The following is a 24,324-nucleotide window of genomic DNA, read 5'->3' on the forward strand; positions in this document are numbered from 1 at the left end:
GAAGCCTTGTGGTACTCTCATCCTCTGGCGCCCAGGGCAGCACCTGGCTTGGCTTCTCCATGGATCTTCCAGGGTTCCATCTTTTCAACTTCTCTTGGCTGATATACAGGTCTTTCCCCAAAGTTAAAAGACATAGACACCCCCTTTTCTCCAGATTCTGCAGAGAGCTCCGGGAGAAGAGGCATGTGGGCTGACCCAACACAGAGTTTCTCCTGAGCCACAGGCAAGGGTTCAAGTCCCAGAGATGGCCCTTCCAAGCTGGACAACTTCAGGTCACTTGATTGACCCCTCTGAACCTCCAACATCCTTCTTTGTGAATGACCACAGCATCCTGCTTTCAAGATTGCTGGGGTGCCTGGCACACACTGGGCACTCAAGGAATGGGGCTCCCAAAATTGAGCTTGAGCAGTGAGAGCCAGGGTACGGGGCCAGCAGCCAGGCCTATATTTAGTCTACAAAGGGTGGGCCAGCCTTGGTGCCCCAGTGGGCGGAGCTGAGAGGAGTCTCGTGGATGACCGCCCCCGTATCCCCGCCCTCCTGGTCAGCAGGGTCACCTTGGCTGGAGTGACAGCCCAGGGCTTCCTCAGACCAGAAGAACCTGGTTTCCAGCGGCAGGAGCCTGCGCAGGGGCTGTGCCCTGCGGAGCAGCCTACTGGAAGCTGCTGCGAACCCACCTCCGGGGACAGCCCGCCTTCCAGCACGGGCTGTCGTGGTCTTTTTGCCAAGGTGAACCTGACCTCGGGTGGGGGGCGAATGAGGGAGGTTGTCAGCCCCGCCCCCCGCCCCAGCCCCGCGCCGATGAGTGTTGGGGCTGCAAATAGCCCATCGGAATCCGTGACTCACGAGGCTGGAAATACTGCGCCCCCATCTCCCCTCCCTGCTCCGACTGTGGCCGCCAAGGAAGCTGCCCTGGAGAGCAGCCTGGTACTCTGATTTCAGTAGTTTCTGGGGGCTGGGAGGAGCGAGGGGACCCCCAGAACAATCCAGGCTCACAGCCACCCAGCACCCTACCCTGCGGTGGCCCTACCCCATGGTTCCAGTAGGCTGTGTCTTCGGAGCTGTGTGACCTTGGGCTAATTACTTTGCTTCTCTGGGCTTCAGAGGCCCTATCCAGAAGGACTTCCAAAGAGTGACGTTGTGGCCCTTGGCTTAGGACAGTGCAGAACACAGTGCTGGGTACAGAGTCCAGCTCAGACATTCCTCTTGAACTAAACCATGAACACGGAGGGAAGGGCAGGCGGCCAGAAGACGGGACGCTATTAGCGTCTCTGTAGGATAAAGCCAAGATGTCTGTGCGCAGCTTTGGGGAGGCAGCCTCCCTCTCCCCCAGGCATGGAAGCCTCTTAGACCTCTCTCCCCAGCCCAGAAGTCCTTTCTACCCACTCTGCCCCTCCACCTGGGTGGAACTTCAGGTGAGGTCTCCACGAGTCTGTCATACTGTCCTTTTATTGTGTACAGGTTATAGAGACCAGATTCCCATGTCCCCCCACCCTCCCTGTGCCCAGAGCCCCAAGACAGCAGGAGACAGAGGCCTCAGGGACCCCAACCAGCTCTCTCACACCTGCTTCTACAAGTGGGAGACCTAGTTAGAGCCCAGGTCCCCCAGGGTTAAGGCTGACAAGGATCTTTGCCCCGGATTTGGGAGGCCAGAGGGGGTCTGTGTTGGGGCCCTTCCTGTGGCCTCCCTCTGCATTGCGACAGGTGAGCTGGCCATGTGGCTCTAGAGAGGAGGAATGAGGGAGACTCTCCCCAGTGCAGCGGTGAGAGGCTGAGAGTGGCTGAGGCGGTGCTGGGTTCAAAGCCAACCTTCAGGGACAGAGTCAAGTAGCCAACTGGCTCAGAGGTGCGTGTCTCCCCCGATGAAAATAAAGGTGCTACGTCTGATTCTAGGGTGTTTTGGATTGGGCTCTAACCAGCGGAAATGAGCATTTAATGACAGGACAACGGCACGTGTATGTGTGTATAGATTCGTGGTTAATAAGTCCTGTGCTTGCTCTCCCTTCCGAAGTCACCCAGGAGCCTGGAGCTCTGGCGAGAGGGAGAAGGACCTGCTCTCCTCACCCCATCCGGCCCAAGGCACCAGCAGGTGGAGGGAGACAGGAGCCTCGCGTCACCTTAATGAACTCCATCTGGGTAAGGGCACCCTTGCCTGGCGTAAGTATCTGTTGGGAGGCCCAGGGTGACAGGAAGCCCTGGGTTTGAGGCTTGGAGAGTTGCAAGGGGAGGTGACAGTCACGGCTATCTCTCTGGCTTCTCTGAGGCAGTCCACCAAAGTCAACAGCGCTGCCTGTGGCCAACCTCTCACATAACACTCGCCAGGAGGGACCCAGGTCCCCTGCCCCACAGAAATGCCACTGGTGTCGCTCTGTCCTACAGATCATTTCCTCAGAGGCTCAGTCCTCATCTTGCTCCCCAGGTCTGTACCTCAAACACTGTGTTGTGAACTAAGATAGGGAGGGCCTATCTGGGTGAAGGCAAGAGGGTCTCTGGACTGCCCTGGGTGGGGAGGAGGGCCCTAGTTGGGGGTGGGGGTGGGGTGTTTGACCCACCTGGGGCCTAAGAGTACGTGGAGTGACTGGGGCCTAGGCTGAGATGTTCTGGGGGTCATTGTCAGGGGTCAGGGTGACCTCACCAGCAGGCCAGTTGGGGAGGAGATGGGGGGAGGAGGGCCGGGGAGGAGAGCCTCAGATTTTTATCTCCGTCCGGAAGGTCTGCTGGACGTGTTCTGTGTGGGGGTGACGCCTCGCCCGGATGGTGAGGCTGCCATCTTCCCGCAGGGCGGAGGTCACCGAGGTAGGGTCCACATCCTCTGGTAGCTGGCACTTGTGAGCAAAGGTGTTCATGACCGTGCCATCAGCTGCCAGCTGGGGAAGGAGTGACAGGTTAGGAATGGCTGCCCCAGTCCTAGCCCCGTCCTGGGTCCCGGTCACACCCAGATCAAGCCAGAGTCTCTATGCCGCCCTCTGTCCTCAGCTGCCCCCTACATGATGAGGGATTCATCTCTCAGATCTGTGGAAGATCTGGCCAGGGGCGTGGGGGTGGCCAGGAGTCATGGGCTGTGCCGGGGGCTCAGGCACTCTAGGGGTCCCAAGGGAAGCTGGTGGGAGATGGGGTTGGATAGGGCTCAATAAAGGCTGCGCCTCCACAGCGGTGGCTGCAAGTCTGAGCCTCTTGAGCCATGGTGGGGAGACGGCACAGCCCTCTGGATCCCCAGACACCGAGTGTCCACCACCAGGGCCACCGCCCTCCCCCACAACCCAGCTAGCACATAGTGTCCATGGAGTCCGCTGGCTGAGTCACCCTTGGGACGTGGGACTGGCACGTGCAGCCAGCGTCCCACAGTCACAGAACCCCTGGCAGGGCTCCCCAGTGTCCTGCCTGAGTTAGGGGAGCCAGCCAGGCTTTCGGGGGGCGGGCAGGAAGACATTGGCAAATATCCTCCAAGAATCGGCATGGCCCTAAGGGCTTGGCAGCCCCTGTCTATGCTGGCCGTGCCATTCTCTGGTGATCTAGGTACCCTGACACTCTGGATGGGGCTGACTCTGAGCTTCAGGGCTTTCTGCTCAGCCGCAGGCCCAGTGTGGAGGTAACAGGACAGGCTCACGCTTCCGGCTCTGGGATGGAAGAGAGGCAGAGGTGTGGCCAGGTTGGGTGTGCCGTTGCCCCCTTTCTCTGCCTTCTGCCAGGGAGCTGTCCTTACTCCACCACGGTCGCTTCCCCCCTCCCCTCAATCACTTATGTCTCAACCACTGTGGCTCTTCTCTGCCCACATCCCGAGATCCCTCTCCCATCCCTGAAGGGTCCTCGGGTGCCATGGCATGGGCTCCCAAAGACAGGTTCTGTAAACCTTAGGTTGGAGAGGAATATGTGAAGCTCTCTGGTCAGTGAACCCACAGGGAAAGGGCTGAAGTTTGCCCCCCCGTGAGTACAAACAGGGAAGGAACATTGGTGAGGGTATGAAGTCTCAAGAAGGTGACAGTGGGGGACACAGAACCAGCTAGACTGGGCAGGCAGTGAAGGTGAGTGAAGGTGGGGACGCTGGGGTGTGGCAGGGGCCAGACTCACCTTCTCAGCCCGAACCTCGATGTGGTTGTTGGAGGTGGTGACAATGATGTCCTCAGGGGAGAAGTCCCTCATGTCCACTGTGAACTCATAGGCATCCCCCAGGGTCTTGATGCTGCCTTGTCCCCCGGGACGGGCTGCGGGAAGGGCTGCTAGGTGAGCCAGGTGCCGACAAGTCCTGAACCTGAAACCTGGGTCCCCGCTCTTGTCTTGGGGGAAATGAGTGGCTCTCTCAGACAGCAGCCCCTCTCCTCACTCATGCAGCCTTCCTTGTCCCTGGTGGTGATGGTGGTGTGTGTGAGCCTCACTCAGCTCAAGGTGTGTATCTTTGCATGCAAGTCCCTCCTTTAGCAATTCTGCCTCGGCCTGGAAGCTCTGAGGGGCCAGCTACCTCACACCCCCAGCGCCAGCCCTCTAGGACTCCCATCAGGACACTGGCCATATAGGACTACTGTAATGCTCACCCCTAGGGTCACCATTGCCCCCAGGAGGCCCACCTGTATCACAGCCACATCTGTGCTGGTGGCCAGGCCTATCTTGGCAGCAGCCACGTGTGGCTATAACCCATTCGGCACCTATCCCTAGCAGGTAGGGTGGCCAACCTCAGCAATGGCCCACCTGAGGCTCCTCCCTCCCCTCAGAGCCTCCCGCACTTGCCTGGGAAGGCCAGGGGCTCCGAGCGGGGCATCATGAAACTGCCAAAATCCTCTGAGAACATGCTCAAGGCCTTCTCCATGGGTGGGTCCTGGGCTGGAAGGGCACGAGAGGCTGAAGAGGAAGAGGAGGAGGACGAGGAAGAACGGAAGCTTCTCTCCGCTCTGAAGGCGGAGGAGGTCCGGTGGCTCATCCACAAGCAGCAGGACCCTGTCCAGGTGGGCAGGGGCTGGGCTGGAGAACCGTGTGGGTGCTGGCCTCCAGGGAAGCGTGCCGGGGCCCCAGACTGCCAGCGCTTTATAAGGCCCGGCTGTCCCTGGGCTCAAGGCCAGCCCCTTGTCTGCTGGCTAAATTTAGGCCTCTTCATGGCCCAGAGGGGCCTGGAAATCTTCTTGGGAGAGACAGCCCTGCTGACAGCCTGACACACGAGGGTAGGGTTGGAGGGCTGAGCTCACCGCCTGGCACTCCAAGCCCAGAGCTCCAGCCCCAAGGGCCTCAGGACCCGGCACGGCAGGGGGTGGATCCTGCCCTGTGCTTGCTCCAGGACTTTGTGGTTTGCTGTTTCCCTCACTGGGCTGGGACACTGCTCTCCTTTCAGACTGGTTCTCAGGCCCTGTGCTTCCCTTATCAGACTCCTGAGGAGACAGGGTACATGCAGGCGCCCTGTTGCTGAGCTCCAGGTTCAGCTATCTCTTAGGAATGGTTGAGAAAGTGCAGGGAGGGGAGACAGAATGCATGGGTGACCCCACAGGGACCCTGATCCCCAAACTCAGAACCTTTAGCGTCAAGAAAGCCGGCTGCTGGGGTTGGGCCCAGCTTCCGGGCAGGAGCAGATAATTCTATAACTCTCCTTAAAGTCTAGGAGGCAACAGTCCAAGCTACCTTGGGAGCAGAGTTAATGCCTGCCCAGGGGCACAGTAGTCACAGGTTTTCACATCCAGGGAGAGGAGAATGCCGGTGACAGGTGTCTTAGCTCTGGCTTCCAGGATGTCTCTAGGCACTGCTGTCCCTTTCCTCCTCCACTGCTCAAAAAGAGGAGCAGGCCAGTTTCTAGACCAGGAAATAGAGCCTCCTAGAAAGGGAAGGGCTGGCCCTAAGCAGACTGGAATGGCTGGGATTCCATCCAAGATGCGCCTGACCCTTGTGTCCAAGAATCTCCCTTCTTCCCACTGGCTACTGAGTAGAACCCCAGATTCCATGATGCTGAGCAGGAGGCCGAAGCCAGGCGAGGCTCTTTCAGGAGGGGCATAATCCATCAAGCAGTTTTGGAGAATAGTTCTCCAAACCTCACCCTTTCTTCCCATATAATTGCCTCCTTCCTCTCTCCCATGGAAGCCTCTGGTTGCTCCGATGCACACAGGGCTCCTTCTGTCCAGAGTCCCCAGCGCTTGGCAGTATGACATAATCTTTCTGTGTTCTGAGACCTCTCCGAGGTGCTCCCTCAACCCTGCGCCTGGGAGCATCAGCTGTCTGACCCCGTTACCCTGGGAGTTCCTGAGGGTGGGGACTCTGCCCCCTGTCTCTGAATCCACAGAGCCAAGACCGGAGCTGCGTCCCTGGTGGTACGTGAATTGAGAACAAAAACAGGCACAGTTGGGGCCAGAGTCACGGCAGGAGCTAGAGGATCTGTCACCCCAGGTTCCTGCTGGTAGTTTAGTTGCCCATCCTGGCTGAGGTGGGCCTGGCAGGGCTTCAGAGAGTCAGTCACCAGGACTGAGGTGAGTCGGAAAGAGGTGGGGTCAGGTGGGGGGCGCCCCCCAGAGCAGCCTGCCCGGGAAACAAGAGCCACCAGCTAAAAGCAGATACACTGTCATGGTGCTGAGGGCCTGAGTCACTGCTGCTGGGTGTCAGCTCTCTTCACTCCCCCACACCCGCCCACCATTCCCCCTCCTTCCCCCCTCCCATCCCTGAGGAGTCATCCACATAAATATTGAGTCCTGGCTTCAGTGGCCAGACAGGACCTCAAAAGGTCACCAAGGTTATTCTTCTGACACCAGACATGCTTCTCTGTCATATCACAGAGACAGGAAGAGTTTCAAGGATGATCCAGTCCATAGCTAGGTGTGGTGGCACATGCCTGTCATCCCAGGAGGATCAGGAGTTCAAGGCCAGCCCCTGCTTCATAGGAAGTTGGAGGTCATTATTCCAGAGGCCCTGCTTGCAAAAATCTAAAACAAGCCAAGCGTGGTAGCACACACTTTTGGCCCAGCACTGGGGAGGCAGAGGCAGGCAGATCTTTGTGAGTTTGAAGCCAGCCTGGTCTACACAGGAAGAATTCCAGGGAAGCCAGGGCTGCACAGAGAAACCCTGTCTCGAAAAACCAACCAACCAACAAAAAACCCAATGGCCTTAAATGGCCTCTGCAAAGCCCATGGAACATCACAGGAGAGGGGATGGAAGGACAGTGGGAGTGGAAGGAGGGGCGGGAGGATGTGGTGGTGGTGGTGTGTGGTCACCTGTGTATGTACGGCATGACCTCACAAACGTGAACACACAGCAGCTGTGGCTGTCTGCATGGGGTCTGGATAAAAGAGGGACATTCAGATAGCAGGGTAGCGGCGAGTTAGCAGGAAGGGAGTGAAGAAGATGAGAATGGAATGGATGAGAGAGGGTCACAGAGTGGGGTGGGGGGGGAGCCTGGTGGGTGACTAGGACACAAGTATGAGACTCAAAACACAAGAACCTCAGCGCTGAGGACATGGCTGCTGGTCTAGAGGACTAGGGCTTGGTTCCCAGCATGCATATGGCGGCTCACAACCCCCTGTAAGTCCAGGTCCAGGGGATCTTGCGCCCTCTGCTGGTTTCCACAAGCACCAGGAGCCCATGTTGTACACAGACAGGCAGGCAAACATGCAAGTGCACACACACACACACGTATCAAGCACTCAAAAAAAAAAAAAAAGATGATGGTTCAGTCTTTTGTATTTGGGGCATCTTCCTCTCTGAAAGCATTTTCACAAACGTAAGTGCTCCCCAAGATTCTGATCTAGGCCCCTGGAGAGATGACTCAGCATACTGCTTTTGCAGAGGACCTGAGTTTGGTTCCCACACCCACAACAGGCAGCTCATAACCACCTAAAGCTCCAGTTCCAGCGGTGCAACCCCCTCTTCTGACTTCTGTGGGCACTCCACTCATGCACCCACATGATGAAAAAGAAAATAAAACTTTTAATTTTAAAATTAAATTTAGTATTTATTAAAATTTTTTTGTGTGTTTTGTCTGCATGCATACATGTGAACCACGTGCATGCTCTGTGCTCATGGAGGCCAGAGGAGGATATTGAATCCCCTGGAACTGGAGTTATGAATGGTTGTGAATTATCCATATGTTAACTTTATAAAACTGTTTGTTTCTCAGTTTATCTCTTAATGCGGCTATCACACAAATAATTGACTTTTTTATAATTGTTTAGTAATAAGCTTCATAACACAATAACTGAGCAGTTATTGCTCTATTCTTAACCCTTTAAGCTAATTTGGTGTCCTCCCAGCATACATCTCCAAGAACTTGCACTTTGCAGCTTTCCAGCTCTCTCTCCTGGTGTCTCCTCTGCACATCAGCTCAGTCCCCTGGCTGAATCCCCCACTTCCTCCTCTAACTCCTCCTTCCCTGGCTGGCAGGAAGTCCAGCCCTATTCTCTTCCCTGCTCAGTGACTGGCTGTAAACTGCTTTATTATTTCAGGGGACAATTAGGGAGCAGTGTTTACACAACACTGAGACAGGAGATTCTCAGAATTAGGATTGCAACCAGATACTGGTGTGGGTGTGTGTGTGTCAGAAGTTAGCATTTGAATCACACAATATAACCTTATGCTTACAGGGACTAAAATCCAAACCGGGGTCCTCTGTAAGAACAAAAGCTCTTAACTCCTGAGTCATCTCTCCAGCCTAAAGTAATTGTGATGATTTAATAAACAATCAAACAAATAAATAATAAATCTGACTTGGAGTTCTGAGGACCAGGAATTCTTTCCCCTCAGTTCTCTGCCCAGCCAGCCTGAAGGCCAGGTCAGGAATCCGTTTACAGAACATCCTCCTGGATCATTTTCAGGCCTGGGAGACTTGGATGAGAGGCAGGCAGGCCCATGCTGCAAGGTGCACAAGACAGAAGTGAAAAGGAAGGAGCTGTGTGGCAGATCCAATCTGGCTTCGGACCGATTCTAACATAATAGATGTCTCTGCTGCTCCAGGCACTTAAGCACAACAGAAAGACCTTGAAGGAGAGGGGAAGATGGCAGGCAAGATTAGTCTACACAGCCTGGTCTTCACAGGAAGAATTCTAGAAAAACCAGGGCTGCACAGAGAAACCCTGTCTCGAAAAACCAACCAACCAGCAAAAAAACCCAATGGCCTTAAATGGCCTCTGCAAAGCCCATGGAATATCACAGGAGAGGGGAAGGAAGGGCAGAGGGAGTGGAAGGAGGACGGGAGGTGTGTGGAGGTACCGAGCATAGGAGGCCCTGACACCCGTCTCAGCTCCCTGGTGCGCACGGCGGGGTGTGGCATGTGAGGCCAGTTGTGACACTAGTGCCAGCTAGCTGCCCAAGATCAGAGACATGTTTGGGTTGTCAACAGAACAGCTAAGCATCAGTTGACAGGTGGGTGAGGGAGGGTGGCTCTGGCAGCAGAACAGGCTCCCACCTCCTTCTACAGCACAGAAAACATACCTGCTCCTGTTCTGAAGTGTCTAGGATAGAGGCAGTTAGGAGTCTTGGATTTTAACCAGTCACCAAAGGACCATGATCTTCAGAGTGGCTGCTCTGATGGGGGGGGGGGGGGAATTATCCATTTTCTTCTTCCACCTCCTTTTTTTTTCCTCCTCCTTTTTTTCCCACTTGTAAATTAATTATTTTTTCACTTTACATCCTGTTTGTAGCCCCATCATTCCTCCTTCCTGTCCAGTCCTCCCTCCCTCTCTCCCCTCTCCCCTCGCCTTCTTGACACAGGGTCTCATGTAGCCTGGGTTTCGATCCAATTTGCTATATAGTGGAGGATGACCATGAATTTCTGGTTCCCCTGCCTCCACCTCCCAAGAACTGGGATTTCAGACATGTGCCACCACAGTGGGTTAGGAACTGAACTCGGGGCTTCGCGCATGCTAGGCAGGCATTGTACAAACTGAGCTGCGTCACCAGCGCCCCAATCTTCTGAAAGGGTCACCGAGCACACACCCGTTATATTGTGTCCACTGCCCTGCTAAAGCCTCAGGAGCTTGGAGATGGGACAGTCTAGGCCTGAGCTCAGCCTCTGCTGTGTGACCGTGGGTAACTGAGGTGACATTCCTCTGACCTTCCGCCAGGCATTACTCTAGACCACAAGGGTGCAGAGGCTGTACTGAGTTGCAGAACAGTGCTTCCAACACACGCATACTCACACATGTACACACACATGCACACACATATGCACATGCATAAACACATATGCACACACACATCTACAAACACATACATGTATGAATACACACATGTACACGTACACACACAGATGCACTCACACGTGTATACACATAAACATACACACATACACCACACATATGTATTTCCAAACACACACACATGCACACAGCACACGCACACACTTCTTTGTCTTCTCCCCATGACATTTTCTCAGAGGGGCCAGCCAGAGCCACAGCTCCTAGGAAACTGGGTGTTGAGGGGCAGCTTACTGAGATTTCGGGGCTAGGTGAAAATCCCATCGCCTTGCTAGGCCGTGGCTGCCGCCAGCCCTCCCAGCTCACCACTCTTGCCTTCCTCTCCACCCCTGACCAAGATGAGACTGTCAAAGCAAGCCCAGAGCTCAGTGTGCATGCCTGGGTGTCAGGCAAACCAGGGTGGGGGTCCTGGTTCTGGCCCTCAGGCTCTGGGGTCTGGGTGGTGCTGGTCTAGGGTATGTGTCATTGGTAAGTGCCACCATGTCAGCTGGCCTCTGTGTGATCTTGGACAAGAAGCCTCACAGTTCTGCGGTGCCGTTTCTTTGAAACAGGATAATGGGCCATGTCCCCGGCTTTGGAGAGGACGTAGTCATTGGGGCAGTTCTGGGCACTGCGGGCCAGCTATGGTGACCCCATTGCTCCTAACCCAGTGTGATTTTTGTTGTCCCCTCCCCTCCCACCCTCTCCTCTCCTACTTTGAAACCCAGGCCCAGCTGAGAGCCCAGGCCCTCAGGCTCAGACCCTCACCATCCTGTGTTCAGCGGCTCCCGTCCTCAGGCTCAGACCCCAGGAGTCCCCAGGGACCTATAGCATTGGGACAGGGTCCCTCTGCCTCGCCTTCTAGTGTGGGACAACCTGCCCCGCCTGGCTCCCCAGTAGCTTCCTGGTCAGTCAGTCGGGGAGTTCTGACCAGTTTCTCAAGGACATTCTTAATAGCTTCCTTAACCGCAGGAGGGGAGGGGACTGGTGGAGGGCACACCTGCAGAGGCTCAGAACAAAGAGACTGTGCTGGAGGAGGCCCTGCTGGGGCTTCAGCGGGTCGCCCTAACAGGTGAGGGACAGCTGGGTGCTGAGTAGGAACTTGGGCAGCATCTGCCAGGGCCAGGGCAGACATGGAGAGGGAGGGGGTGGGACTGTGAAGGATTTGCCCTTGAGGGTCTCCTTCAGGACTTGGGGTCTTCTGATCCCCCGAGGAACATAGCACAGAATGCTGAAAGATGGCCATAGGGCATCACAGCTTCCCGTGGTGACCCCACAGGGCTAGGACCATCCCTGGGCAAAATGACCACTCTGAGCAGTAAAGAGCCCAGTGTCTCAGGAGGGTAGCAGCGGGAGTTAGAAGAGGGGGATGGTTCTGATTAGGACTTCCGGACATGGAAGGACACTATAGAAGGACCACCTTGTCCGTAAGACACAGGGGAAGCTTCCAGATATCATACATGTGCACCCAAATGCCTATGGGTCATGTGGGCGCATGCTCACGCACAGTATACACACACACACACACACACACACACACGCAAGAACACAGCTTTTCCTTTTCCTTAAGGGACAGTGTACACTGGAATATTCTAGAAGCGGGCACGGGTGCACAGTGGCTCACCAAGCAACCCTCCACCTGTCGTCTGTCTTCAGAGAAACCATGGAGGAACTAGTGGCTCTGCGGGACGGCTCCTCCAGGAAGCCGGAGACTCTGCAAGAGCTCTGGGGTCCGTGTCCGCGCGTCCGCAGAAGCATCCAGGGTAAGAACCGGGCCCCCTCCCTCCTGGAGTCCCCACGGACCGACTCTCCCTCTAGCCCCCAGATCTACCTCCTACTTTTGTCCGCTCCCGGATGATACCTGCAGACTCTCTTGGGTGGCAGGAGGGAAGGCTCTGTGCTCACCTTGAATCTATCTTTGTAGCCAGAGGGCAGAGTGAGCAGGGACCCCCAGAAAGAGGCAAAGTACACAGGCCCGGGCACTGGTGGCCACAGCCAGAGAGAGGGAGCTTCCAGGTGAGGCTGGCATCTGGTGACCGGGGGTATAGCTGGATACCCCTCCCCCAGTGCAGTAGGATGCAGACCCCCCCCCCCAAAGGCTGACTACAACTGCAATGTCAGGCCTTTCCAATCTGCTCAGCCCCCTCTAGCCATTCCTCCATGAGTTCCCAGTGTGGGAGAAGATGGGGGGGGTAGGTCAAATGCCTTCTGTAGGGCACAGGCGGGCATGGTACTCACAGTACCTCCACACACACCCGCCACAATCATGCTTGATCTTGCTGTGTGAAGTAGAGTCCGGCATCTTCACTTTGGACTTTGGCCCTGGGGTCCCTAGCCTGTCTTGCCCAGAAGCCTGAGCAGGCCCCAGGGAAGGAGCCCTGACCCCAGTGTCCTGCCCAGGGGGCCTGGAGTGGCTGAAAGAGCGGCTGTTCCGTGTGGGCGAGGACTGGTACTTCCTGATGGCTCTCGGGGTGCTCATGGCTCTGATCAGCTATGCCATGAACTTCGCTATTGGGCGTGTGGTCAGAGGTAAGGCCTCCCGGGCAGGCACATCGTCGCTCAGGGCGATTCGATCCCTGTACACCCTTGGGATGCCAGCTGGACTGCCAGGGACAGTGGGGTAGGAACAAGGCTGTGAGCAGCCGGGCCTGGAATTGACCCTTTCTTTGTTCTTGACATGCATGCAGTATGTGTCTGGGCAGGCATTGTCCCCTGCTGGGCTTCTGTCACCTCACCTGCACAGAGGGTGGGGCCTCTCTCATCTGAGTTTGGCCACACTTGTCCTTCTCTCAGCTCAAGGGTCCTCGAGGCCAGAGTTTTCTCGTCCCCTATTCACTGGGTGGTCTCCGGCCCCTTCCTAGTCTATAAGTGGACATCATGGTGTCTGCCCCGAGGGCTGTAGAGGCTCTGGGTGGCTCCCTGACTGCTGGCCATCTCCAGCACACAAGTGGCTGTACAGGGAGATTGGCGACAGCCACCTGCTCCGGTATCTCTCCTGGACCGTGTACCCCGTGGCCCTTCTGTCCTTCTCCTCTGGCTTCTCACAGAGTATCACGCCATCCTCTGGAGGTGAGTCGTGGTCGCCTGGACTCTGGTTAGCCTGCCCTGTCCTGAAGCCCCCATCCTGTAGCTCTTCATTACACATCCTGTAGTACTTCTGAGGAGGGAGACAGGCAACAGTGACCCCATGTTAGTGCTGGGGAAGCAGGCTTGGAGGAGCTGAACCATATATCCAAGTTACTCAGGGAGATGGGGAGAAGGGGACCAGGATCATCACCAGCTCTGTGTGACTTCCCTGGCTCCTCTGGGCCAGGAAGGAGAATTGGTTCCTATTCAGGACGGTAGCCAATGGCCAAATCCCTCAGGCCTCTGGAGCTACCTCCAGCTACAGTCTGGGGGAATCTTGAAGGTACACCTGGCCAGGCAGTGGTGGCTCATGCCGTTAATTCCAGCACTTGGGAGACAGAAGAAGGTGGATCTTTATAAATTTGAGGACAGCCTGATCTACAGAGAGAGAGAGAGTTCTAGGATAGCCAAGGCTACAACAGAGAAACCCTGATTCAAAAAAAATAACAAAAAAAGGTAATCTGATCCCCAGTTTCTTCCTTTGGCAGCTGTTATGAATCCTCCTCATAGGGAGGATGAGGCTGTTTTGTGACTTTCTCCACATAGAAAATCAACAGCAGACCAAAATGACAATGACTCCACCCAAGTCCAGATTGATGAAACCATGAGTTTATTTGGCTTACAGAGTGTGGGAGAGGGATGAGTTAGTTACCAGAGCTTAGAGATGTCACAGGCATCTGCACCAGCAAAAAGCCCACCCCAGCGTGGGTAGCAAGTGATGAAAAGTGGGCCTTGTAGATGCTTTCGTTGCTGTCAGAACATTGCCTCTCCCCTGCAGCTGTCACCACTGATACAGCCTTGAGGGAGGAACCTTGTAAATCTTGTAAGTTTGAGGAGTTTCCTGTGCCTTGTGAACTTACTTCTTGAAAGAAAAAAAAAAAAAAGTCAAGGTCTTCTTATATTCTTATATAGCTCTATAGGGCCTGCAATTTGCTTCATACACCAGGCCAGCCTAAAACTCAGAGAGATATGCCTGCTTCTGCCTCCTGATTGCTAGGATTAAACGTGTGTGCCACCATGGCTAGCTTCTTTCTTGGATCCTAACCAGTCTCTCTCCCTGGTCTAGGAGGGAATGTTTGAATTCTGAAGAGATAGATAGCTACACAAGAAAGGCTCCATAGGAAAGTGAGAGTGCTGTGTTCACAGGGTGATAAAAGAATTGATGCAGCCAGGCTCTGTGCAAGACTGTAATCCCAGCACTCAGGAAGGCAGAGGCAGAGGGATCTCTGTGCGTTCAAGGCCAGCCTGGTCTACAAAGCGAGTCCAGAACAGCCAAGGATACACAGAGAAACCCTGTCTGGGGGGGGGGAGAATTAATGCAGACCCGTTCTCCCTCTGTCCTCTGCCCACCTGGGCCAGGCTCCGGGATCCCAGAGGTGAAGACCATCTTGTCCGGTGTGGTCCTGGAGGATTATCTAGACATCAAGAACTTCGGGGCCAAGGTGGCGGGCCTCTCCTGCACCCTGGCAACCGGCAGTACCATCTTCCTGGGAAAAGTGGTATAGGCATGGAGGGCCGGCCTGCCATCCTGTCATCCTGCCCTTCCTTCCGTAGCCCATACCACAGCCAGCAGAGCCTTGGAGAGCCCAGTCTCAGGGGAACACACCCAGGGCCCCAGATGAGACAGAAAAATGTCTTGGGATGGTGGAGAGTTAGGACAAGGATGAGATGCTGGGCTTGCCTGGGCAAGGCTTATACTTCTCTTCCCTAAGGCCCTGAGAAGAAAGAGGAGGGCGAGGGAAAGGTGGCAGAGGAAGGGAAGGGGAGGTAGAGGAGAGGGGAAAGAGGAAGGGTCCAGCTTCTCCAGCAAGCTCACTGCCTCTCCCTGCAGGGCCCCTTCGTGCACCTGAGTGTGATGATTGCTGCCTTCCTGGGCCGTGTGCGCACCAAGACCATCGGGGAATCTAAGGTGAGGGGTACAGGGTTGGGGCTCCTTGGGGAACAGCTGTAAAGAGCAAAGCCCAGGATGCCCGTTTTTTTCCCAGAACAAGACCAAGGAAATGGAAATGCTGGCCGCCGGAGCAGCAGTGGGCGTGGCCACGGTCTTCGCAGCCCCGGTCAGCGGTGAGAGCGCCCTCACCCTCCTGCCCTCTGGGTCCCGCCGCCAGGGGCTAGAGCCCTGTGTCCCCTAGGTGTCCTGTTCAGCATCGAGGTCATGTCCTCTCACTTCTCCGTCTGGGATTACTGGAGGGGCTTCTTCGCTGCCACCTGTGGGGCCTTCATGTTCCGTCTCCTGGCGGTCTTCAACAGTGAGCAGGGTGAGCGCCAGATAGGCACCCGGTCTCCACCCCCGCCCCACACTTCCGGGACTCCTCCCTCCTGCTCCTCTCCTCCCTCCTTTCCCTCTCCATTTCGGCTTCCTCTTCCTTCCCTCTGATCCTCCTTCCTCTTCCCTGTCCTGCAGTGCTTCTCCACCTTCCTAATGCTGCGGCCCTTTACTGCAGTTCCTCATGGTGTGGTGACCCTTGACCAGTCAGTTAGCTCGTGGCTACTTCATAGCTGTAATTTTGCTACTGTTACAAATCCTCATGTAAATATCTGACAAGCAGATCTGAAGTGCGACCCACTCCCCAGGGGTCGCAGTCCTCAGGTGGAGAACGGATGTTCTAAGAGACCACACCGGGGTCTGACCTGTGTTTCAAGCAGGGGCAAAGGGCAAGCGGTGCTGAGATTAGCCAGGTCGTGGTGCCTAGAATAGCAGGGACGTTTTGGGGTTAGGTGTGATGCTGTCCCCACCCTAGCCTGCGTTATTCTGAGGCTGGGTTTGAATCCCCACTTTCTCCCTTCCCCAGAAACCATCACCTCCATCTACAAGACCAGCTTTCCGGTGGACATACCCTTTGACTTACCAGAGATCTTCTTTTTTGTCACCCTGGGGTGAGATGGGGTCTCAAACCCTGAAAGCCACACTTAAGCCGGCTAGGGCGTGGTGCGGGTCTCAGCGCCTCCTTCTGCTTCCAGGGCCATCTGCGGCATCCTGGGCTGCACGTACAACTACTGCCAGAGAACTTTCCTATTTTTTCTCAAGGCCAATGGGGTCACCTCCAAACTGCTGGCCACCAGGTGAGCTGGGCCCCCTCAGGGATGCGCTATGTCCATCCTTCCATAGTGTCCGACCCCTTTCACTGAACCCCTCTTTCCACTAACCCTCCAAAGCGCTATCGCCTCACTCATGGTCACCTGTGAAGTCTTACAGTGCCTCCCTCACTGAGTCTCTCTGACCCCTAGATCCACTCCCCTCCCCCAGCCCTGCCTCCTCCCCTCTCTCAGCCTCCTGCATACCCAACTTATGTCCCAGGCCAGGGAGGCCAATTCCCCCATCTTGATCCTCATCTTGACCTGGCTAGACCCTTTTTGTACCAAACTCTCCTCTCATCCCCACCCTTATCCTCACGTTGGGTTTCCTGTTCTCACTCCATCTCTTTCTTCGAGGGTGTGTGCTCCGGTGGGGGGATGGGGAGAGGGGGTTAATCTGGCAGTTTTCCTGTTGTTGTCCTTCCTTCTCCGTAGTCCTTTCTTCATTGTGAACCCCAAGGCTGTTGGGTAACTAGAGCTCTTCCCTTCCCCCACAGCAAACCCTTGTACTCAGCTCTGGCCACCCTGGTCCTGGCTTCTATCACCTATCCCCCTGGTGCGGGCCGCTTCATGGCTTCCCGGGTAAGGGACACTGAGCTGGGTGGTAGCTAGTTGTCCCCATTTGTTGACCCTTCTGTGTGTCTTTCTTTCACCCAATCCCCTCAAAACCCACTAAGGAATATGTCTGTGGGTCGTTTTTCAGGATCCCAGGTTGTAGCTGAGCAATGGCAGAGCCGTCCTTAAGGTCCCTAGCAGGGAAGGGGTAGAGTAGCCGTGGATCAGGTGGGCAGCGGGACGTGGGCGTGCGGTCCATCTTACCACCATCTCTGCCCCAGCTGTCCATGTCAGAGCACTTGGAGACTCTGCTTGACAACAACTCCTGGGCACTGATGACCAAGAACGCGTCCCCTCCCTGGCCAGCAGAGCCTGACCCCCAGAACCTGTGGTGGGAATGGTGTCACCCACAGATGACTGTCTTTGGGACGCTAATCTTCTTCCTGGTCATGAAGGTGGGTCCATTGTATGGGTAGAGTCCCGGATGGAATGGGGCTGCTTCCTAAGCCGGAGCCCGGAGCATGCCTGCTATGCACAGGTCCCTGAGCTGAGCTTGGCCCACTGCGTCCTCAGACGCCCTCCCAGCCCCAGTTCTTCCCCCTCTCTTCTTCCTCCTCCTTCATTTGAGAGGTGCAGTCTCACTGTGTAGCCAAGGCTTGTTAGGAATGTGTGCTCCCCCTGCCTCAGCCTCCCGGGTGCTGGATGAGTCATGACCTACTTTCCTTATTCCTTACAAAAATAGGTGTGTGTGTGTGTGTGTGTGTGTGTGTGTGTGTGTGTGTGCGCGCGCACGCATGTGCACTCTGGCCCTCTTTATTCTTTGAGATGGGAATAGTTGTTCTTTCTTAACAGGCAGGCTGAAAGAGAGGAGTGGAACAAACCCAGCATGAGCCCGCACACAGTGGGTGCTTTATTGAGGCTTTATTGTCTCCCGGTTGGTGTCATCTCTAGAGCCAGATGCTGCCGTGGGCCCCGGCCTGGGCACCCTTTTCTCTAGAAACCTCCCGTCCCTCCCGTATCCTTGCCCTCCTGTGTTGGTTCTAACTCCTGCCATGTGGGTACAACCTCCCTACAGTTCTGGATGCTGATTCTTGCGACCACCATCCCCATCCCAGCTGGCTACTTCATGCCCATATTTATCTACGGTAAGACTCGGGTCCTGAATGTCTGAGGGGAGCTTTGGGGCCGTGGCATCCCCATACCCTCTCCCTCCCAAGGTGGTACTGGGCACGGGGCAGGGTTTGAGGGCCTTGAGGGTCAGGTCAGCATGGTGTTTCCTTCATCCTGAGTCTGTGGCAGGAGCTGCTGTGGGGCGCCTCTTGGGGGAAGCTCTATCTGTCGCCTTCCCAGAGGGCATCGTGGCTGGAGGAGAGGTCAATCCCATCATGCCTGGGGCCTACGCTCTGGCAGGTGAGAGGATCTGCAACCATCTGGTGGGCAGACCTCAGGGGTTAGACTCCGACAAGGAAGTGCATGGAGTAATCACTGAACCATCCGGTGGGTCCCCCACCCCTCAGTAGGCCTGTCCACTCCCTGAGCCCTCCCATCCCCCAAGCCTTCCAGCTTTCTTTCTCTTGTGCTTCTCTCCCTCCTCCCCCTGCTCTGTACCCCTTTCCTCTTGCCATGATCAGGTACCCACAGCAGTTGTGGTATGTGCTCTTTGCGCCCTGCTGAGCCTAACCATGGTCACACTATGACCACCTCGCCCTCCGGGTGAGCTTGGCCTGAGTCACCCACAGTGATTCTGTCCCTGCAGGTGCTGCGGCCTTCTCGGGGGCAGTGACCCACACCATCTCCACGGCGCTGCTGGCCTTTGAGGCAACGGGACAGATTGTTCACGCGCTGCCCGTGCTGATGGCAGTGCTGGCGGCCAATGCCATCTCTCAGAGCTTCCAGCCCTCTTTCTACGATGGCACCATCATTGTCAAGAAACTGCCATACCTGCCTTGGATCCGAGGCCGCAAGATCGGGTGAGCCTCAGCCTGGGGTGATGGGGTGAGGGAAACCCCAGGACAGGTTTCTTTGAACTGTAGGGTCATAGGGCTGATACACAGCTGCCCTCGGTTTTCAGCATCCTCAGAGCCTCATGTGCTGGGGGAAGAAGCTGGGTCTCTATCAGGCAAGGCTGACAGGAAGTGAGCACCAGATGGGAGAGGCCCGTTCCTTCCCCTCCCCTGCTCTGATGGCCTTTCTGTGACCGATGCCTCCCTCTGCCCACAGTTCCTTCCCCGTGACTGTGGATCACTTCATGAACTGTGCCCTCACCACGCTAGCCAAGGACATGCCCCTGGAGGAAGTGATCAAGGTCGTGTTCTCCACAGATGTGACCCAGTACCCCCTGGTGGAGACTACAGGTATTCAGCGGTGGGTGAGGAGAAGGTGGCTGTCTGGGAGGAGAGCTCCCTGCTTCCCTCTGAGGCCCTGAATGTCAGTGCAGCCTGGGCAAACAGGGCCTTAGATCTGCTCCGTAATCCAAGCTCTGCAGTTGGATATCTCTGTGGCCTGGGGCAAGTCCCTTGATTTCTCTGAGCTTTGGTTTCTTCATGGAGAAAATGAACCTAATAATCACGTACTTCTGGAGGAAGTGTGCTTAATGAAAGATGAGAGGTGCCCAGGGTAAGACTGCCCAGGACTGGTTCTTTGGATTCTGGGAAGCAAGCCTCATGCGCTAACACTCATGACGGGGGTCCGCCAGAAGCTTTCCCTGAGTGCTGCCCTCCCCCCAACTTTCACTTGTCAAGAGGAAGTCACCCCTTTAAAGATAGACAGATGGTGTTGTTTTAGGGAGGGATCTAACCTCTCTGGTTCGCAGAGCACACACAGTACCTAAGTGGGGAAGATAAGCCGGGGGGGGGGAGCTGTCTGAGCCTCACTGGGGCACCTGTCCATCCTCGTGTGCCCTCTGCGCACACTCAGCCGCTGCAGCACTGTTGGTGTCTGGTGCCCATTTGCCCTCGGGCAGGCCACTGGAGCAGTGAGAGAGTGTGTGACCAAGGTCACCTAGATGCCCACATCCAGTAGGATAAAGTCAGTAGCAAGGGAAAGGGCTGTGGAGACTGCGGATATGGCTCCCCGGCTCCGTGACCGACAGTGTCCTTGTGTGGAAGACGGGGTGTGTGTGTGTGTGGCCCCCATAGGTTCCCACCCAAATGCCAGCAGCTTTGCCTTCACTGCTGGGACAACTTCAGCCTTAGGAGAGAGATCACAGCAAACACTTCAAAACAACAACAAAAACGTATTTCACATAAGGGTGGCCCTGCCAAGAGGCTTCCCCTCCTAGAACCAGAACTGGTTCAGGCCACAGAACTCCCAAGGAGACAGGACCTGGCTCCAGATCCCCGCAGTCCACCCAAAGGATAGCTGGTTCATGAAAGGACGGAGGGGAGTCTTATTGTGTTATCTGGTTGTCTGGTGTGTCTGTCATGCTAGGGACTGAATCCAGGCTCTGGGGTATGCGAAGCAAGCCCTCCGCCACTAAACTACAGCCATTTTTACTGACAAGGTCCTCCGTGAGGAATACCTACCAACCCTCGAGACATCCGTAAACTCCCTCCAAGTATCCAGGCTGCTGAGGCTGGCATAGCCCGAGCGCACAGCAGGATCTCAGCTTACGGTGAACCTCTGGGTTCATTCTTCTGCTGACCTGACTCAGATTTTAAACAGCTGGAAGGAAAACAGGGGAGAAAGCCAGCAGATGTGACACCCAGATGCCACGAGGCTGATGTCCCCAGCTTCCGCCTCCTATAATGGAGGCCAGAATGTCCGCTGGCCCAGGGGCAGCCTTGTCATTATGGAAGGGAACGGTTTGGGGTCACAATTAACCAACCAGATTCTCAGTTTCCTCTTCCGTAAACCGGGTGATAAAGATTCTAGCAGACCACGTACAAGCTTATGTCCGTCTCCTCAGACACAAGCATAGCCAGTGTGTTCTTGGCACATAGTAGGTGCTCAGTGAATGTGACTTCTGTGTTTATAATGTGCCCTTCCCTCTGTGCTTGTTAAGAGTCTCAGATCCTAGTAGGCATTGTAAAAAGGACCCACTTGGTGCAAGCCCTCCAGACGGAGTCAGCTTCGTGGGCTCCAGGCCAGCAGGTGGGTCCTCCTGCCAGGTGTGGGGACAGGGTGGGGTTGGTGAGCAGCTCTGTGAAGGGAGGAGACAGCTAACCTCCCAGAGGGAGTTCAGAGACCAGGATTTAGAAGCCGGTGGCTAGCCCGGGTCTCCATCGTCCTGTCCCCCTATCCCCAGACCTGTCTCCAGGACATCTTGGCTAGTGGCTGCCCCACCCAGCCAGTGACACTGCAGCTGTCCCCAGAGACCTCCCTGCATGAGGTAAAGAGTTAGAGAGTGGGGGTGGGCGGTGAGGGCCTGATGGTGGAGGCTGGGTAATTAATAGCGGATCACCAGATCCCTTCCAGCAGAGGCTCCATCCAGCTCCTCGTGTGGACTCTGGCGACCCCTAGTGGTCAGATTGCATATTGCCACCTGCTCACCAGACACAGAGCCGGGCATGTGGGCAGAGGGGTGTCCGCCTTTCCTCTCAATCCCCCTCCAGGCACACAACCTCTTTGAGCTGCTGAACCTTCAGTTGCTGTTCGTGACATCTCAGGGCAGAGCTGTGGGCTCCGTGTCCTGGGTGGAGGTAGGTACTGTGGTCTTGAGGGTGGACAAAGGGGAGGAGGTAAGGGCACCAAATTCCTCCCAGCCAAAGCTCAAGGTCCACATAGGACTCTGATGAGCGTGGCCGCTGGGCCTGGGACCGCCATCGCCAGGCTGCCACTCTCTGGGTTCATTGATCCCAACTATGCTCGGGACAGGACCCTCCCTGCTCTAAACCTTACCTAGGGAACCACGAGTACTTAAGTCCCTGAGTCGGTGTGTCTTCACCTCCCCCAATCTTTCCTCCTGCCTCCCCTGTGCTTCTCTGTCATAGCTGAAGAAAGCAATTTCAACCCTGACCAACCCGCCCACCCCCAAGTGAGTCTGCATGGGGGTCGGCAGCCTGGCATCCAGGGGCTCAGCTGCGCACAGTTCAGTTTCTTGGCTCAGCAAGGCATCTCCACTCAGCCGAGAAGAGAATCATCCCCTATTCACCTCCTCATCCTGGAGGACCTGAGAGTAAATGAAGACAGTACATACTGTCACCAACGGGGATGGGGATACATGTGCCTTCTGGGGTCGTCTGCTGACAACCAAGAGCTTCCGAGAAAAATAAAACTGATGTACAGAGCCATTGCTCACCCTCTTCTCTCTCTCTCTCTCTCTCTCTCTCTCTCTCTCTCTCTCTCTCTCAATTTTTAAGATTTATTTATTATGTACACAGTGTTCTGCCTGCATGTCAGAAGAGGGCACCAGATCTCATTATAAATGTTTGCAAGCCACCTGTGGTTGCTGGGCATTGAACTTGGGACCTTTGGAAGAGCAGACTGTGCTCTTAACCTCTGAGCCATCTCTCCAGCCCCCTCTTCTCTCTCAAGGGCACTCAGCCAGGCTTGGGCACAGGCCTGTGATCCCAGCACTCATGGAGGCAGAGGCAGGCAGAGCTCTGTGAGTTGGAGGCCAGCCTGGTTTACAAAGCAAGTCCAGGACAGCCAAGGCTACACAGAGAAACCCAGTCTCAGAAAGAAAAACAAACAAACAAACCAAAACTGAAAAGGGTGTGCAGAGTGAGGGGAGGGCTTCCTCTCTTTGTGGCCCTTCTATACCACAGTCATCAATGAGTCCCCTTTTTTCTATCCTGCAATTGTTCGGTCTGTCCAGATCACGCGCACAGAATGGTCTATGTCCTCTAAGGACCAAGCTTCAACCTTGAGCCAGGTTCTCCCTCCCTATCCTCAACTCGGGTACAGTGAAGCCAGCCTCACTCAGCTCATCCTCCTCAATGGACAGCGATCACTGGATACTCCAGCCCTTCCGCTCAACATGGTGGGACATTTGCCCAGGGGCCATAGCCTGTGGGCTTTGTAATGTGGGCACAGGAAGCACTCAGGGGACTGTATAAACATAAGTCCAGGATACCCCAATACCTCAAACCACCCCACAGCTGTACCCCAACCTGTATATCTATTCAAAGCCCCTGAGTACTGAATGCCCTGTACCTCAAATGCCACACATAATCCATAGGCCTGCGCCTGCCCCACGGCCACAACCAATGAATACCTCACCTTGCTGTGCCCACATCCTGCCCTTTGCCCTCCCCAAGTTTCATGGCCCTACTTCACTTGGATTCCCTACCCACTTTCATGCCCCTCACCCTGCCATGTCCTATTCCTAGAAGACATTCCTGACCATGGTGATTTTGTCCTCAGAAAAGCCACAACCTTCATTTCCTTTCTGACCTGATTCCCACTACCACCGCAACTCACCCCAGTTTCTGAAAGGGGGTGAAAAAAGAGAACAGAAAAAAAGAGAGTGGAAGGAAGGAAGGAAGGAAGGAAGGAAGGAAGGAAGAAAGGAATGAAAACTGAGCAGTGGTGGCTCATGACTTTAATAATCCCAGCACTTGGGAAATAGAGGCAGGCAGATCTCTGTGAGTTCCAAGCCAGTCTGGTCTACATAGCGAGATCCCAGTCAGCCAGAGCTACAAAGTGAATCTCTGTCTCAAAATACAAACAAACAAACAAAACACAAAAAGACAGAGACTGAGGAAGACACTTGATACGTCTCCCCGCACATGCGTGTGCACACTGACAAACCCCCATGCACACACATGAAGACATGAAAAAGTAAAAGAAGCCTGCATACACAGCACAGAGGTAGAATGCTTGTCTAGCATAATTAAGAACCTGGATTCAGTCCCCTGTACTGCTCCACTGAAAACAGGAAGAAGAAGAAGAAGAAGAAGAAGAAGAAGAAGAAGAAGAAGAAGAAGAAGAAGAAACAGTTTTGTTTTGTTTTGTTTTGTTTTAAACACTTTGTTGGTATAATGATCTTGTGGAATGTATACAATTTACCCTTGTTAATTCAGATGCTGATTTCTCTGCCCCACTATCTGGTTTCTATCTGGACATTGCATGTAGTGCTTATTCTAAGCATCACCTGTCTCAAGTTTGTGTAAACATGCCATTATTTGTTCTCCATATTGTCAATTAAAACAACCAGCCTCATTGCTGAGCAAGGGAGAGGATAGATGGGACATCCCGATCTGGAATGGGAGGAAGAGGAAGGAAGAAGGAGAGAGGAGGAGGAGAATCCGTGGAGAAATGAACCGGATCTAAGATATCACTAAAAGCAAGTATAATGGGTTAATTTGAATGGCAAGAAAATATTCGGCTTGGAGGTTTAGGATGGAGTAACTATTGCCCAGCATGTGTTCTAGGTTAATTAAATAAATCCCTGTCTCTTTGTGGTGATTTGATTATACAGCTGTTTAGGATTAACTGCTGCTTAACTAAAAGATGTATCAATAGTAAATATTAATACAATACAACACACTTAAACTTA

The 24,324-nt window shown here is 54.8% G+C and overlaps 2 protein-coding genes and 1 long non-coding RNA gene across 8 annotated transcripts; 2 read left to right on the forward strand and 1 right to left on the reverse strand.

Moving 5' to 3' along the window:
• Positions 1-563: 563 nt before the first annotated feature.
• LOC110544789 (uncharacterized) lies at positions 564-2,399 on the forward strand. The gene is made up of 3 exons (XR_002476209.2): positions 564-1,843; positions 2,009-2,133; positions 2,265-2,399. It is a non-coding gene; the product is annotated as an uncharacterized LOC110544789 (long non-coding RNA).
• Positions 1,444-4,909, reverse strand: Hspb7 (heat shock protein family B (small) member 7). The gene is made up of 3 exons (XM_021630585.2): positions 4,720-4,909; positions 4,066-4,199; positions 1,444-2,864 (listed from the first exon to the last, which is right to left on the reverse strand). The coding sequence occupies exons 1-3, from the start codon at positions 4,907-4,909 to the stop codon at positions 2,685-2,687; spliced, it is 504 nt and encodes a 167-aa protein (XP_021486260.1). The 3' UTR covers positions 1,444-2,684.
• On the forward strand, positions 4,804-22,121 carry LOC110544012 (chloride channel protein ClC-Kb). 6 transcript variants are annotated; one of them, XM_021630315.2, is made up of 22 exons: positions 4,804-4,934; positions 6,052-6,278; positions 11,100-11,199; positions 11,698-11,890; positions 12,528-12,656; positions 13,068-13,196; positions 14,613-14,752; positions 15,085-15,162; positions 15,239-15,317; positions 15,386-15,511; positions 16,046-16,130; positions 16,215-16,316; positions 16,826-16,910; positions 17,165-17,338; positions 17,959-18,028; positions 18,183-18,293; positions 18,640-18,853; positions 19,104-19,237; positions 20,887-20,975; positions 21,130-21,213; positions 21,437-21,523; positions 21,815-22,121. In XM_021630315.2, the coding sequence occupies exons 4-22, from the start codon at positions 11,791-11,793 to the stop codon at positions 21,860-21,862; spliced, it is 2,064 nt and encodes a 687-aa protein (XP_021485990.1). In that variant the 5' UTR covers positions 4,804-4,934; positions 6,052-6,278; positions 11,100-11,199; positions 11,698-11,790; the 3' UTR covers positions 21,863-22,121. The 6 variants fall into 6 exon arrangements, with proteins under 6 accessions (XP_021485990.1, XP_021486035.1, XP_060235137.1 ...); XM_021630360.2 differs by lacking the exon at positions 4,804-4,934 and having other exon boundaries at positions 5,147-6,278; positions 11,704-11,890; XM_060379154.1 differs by lacking the exon at positions 4,804-4,934 and having other exon boundaries at positions 5,147-6,278; positions 11,784-11,890.
• Positions 22,122-24,324: the final 2,203 nt, after the last annotated feature.

Source organism: Meriones unguiculatus, chromosome 3 (genome assembly GCF_030254825.1).
Source record: "Meriones unguiculatus strain TT.TT164.6M chromosome 3, Bangor_MerUng_6.1, whole genome shotgun sequence".
In the NCBI taxonomy this organism is placed as follows: domain Eukaryota; kingdom Metazoa; phylum Chordata; class Mammalia; order Rodentia; family Muridae; genus Meriones; species Meriones unguiculatus.

Bases quoted from the DNA above. Each gene is read 5' to 3' on its own strand.
- Hspb7 (XM_021630585.2), bottom strand. From the start codon at position 4,909: ATGAGCCACCGGACCTCCTCCGCCTTCAGAGCGGAGAGAAGCTTCCGT. The intron at 4,200-4,719 runs GCAAGTGCGGGA...CCCTTCCCGCAG, and splicing joins GGAGCCCCTGGCCTTCCCAG to CCCGTCCCGGGGGACAAGGC. The intron at 2,865-4,065 runs GTGAGTCTGGCC...CTCCTTCCCCAG, and splicing joins TCGAGGTTCGGGCTGAGAAG to CTGGCAGCTGATGGCACGGT.
- LOC110544012 (XM_021630227.2), top strand. From the start codon at position 10,487: ATGAGACTGTCAAAGCAAGCCCAGAGCTCAGTGTGCATGCCTGGGTGT. The intron at 11,200-11,783 runs GTGAGGGACAGC...GTCTGTCTTCAG, and splicing joins TCAGCGGGTCGCCCTAACAG to AGAAACCATGGAGGAACTAG. The intron at 19,238-20,886 runs GTATTCAGCGGT...GTGCTTGTTAAG, and splicing joins CCCCCTGGTGGAGACTACAG to AGTCTCAGATCCTAGTAGGC.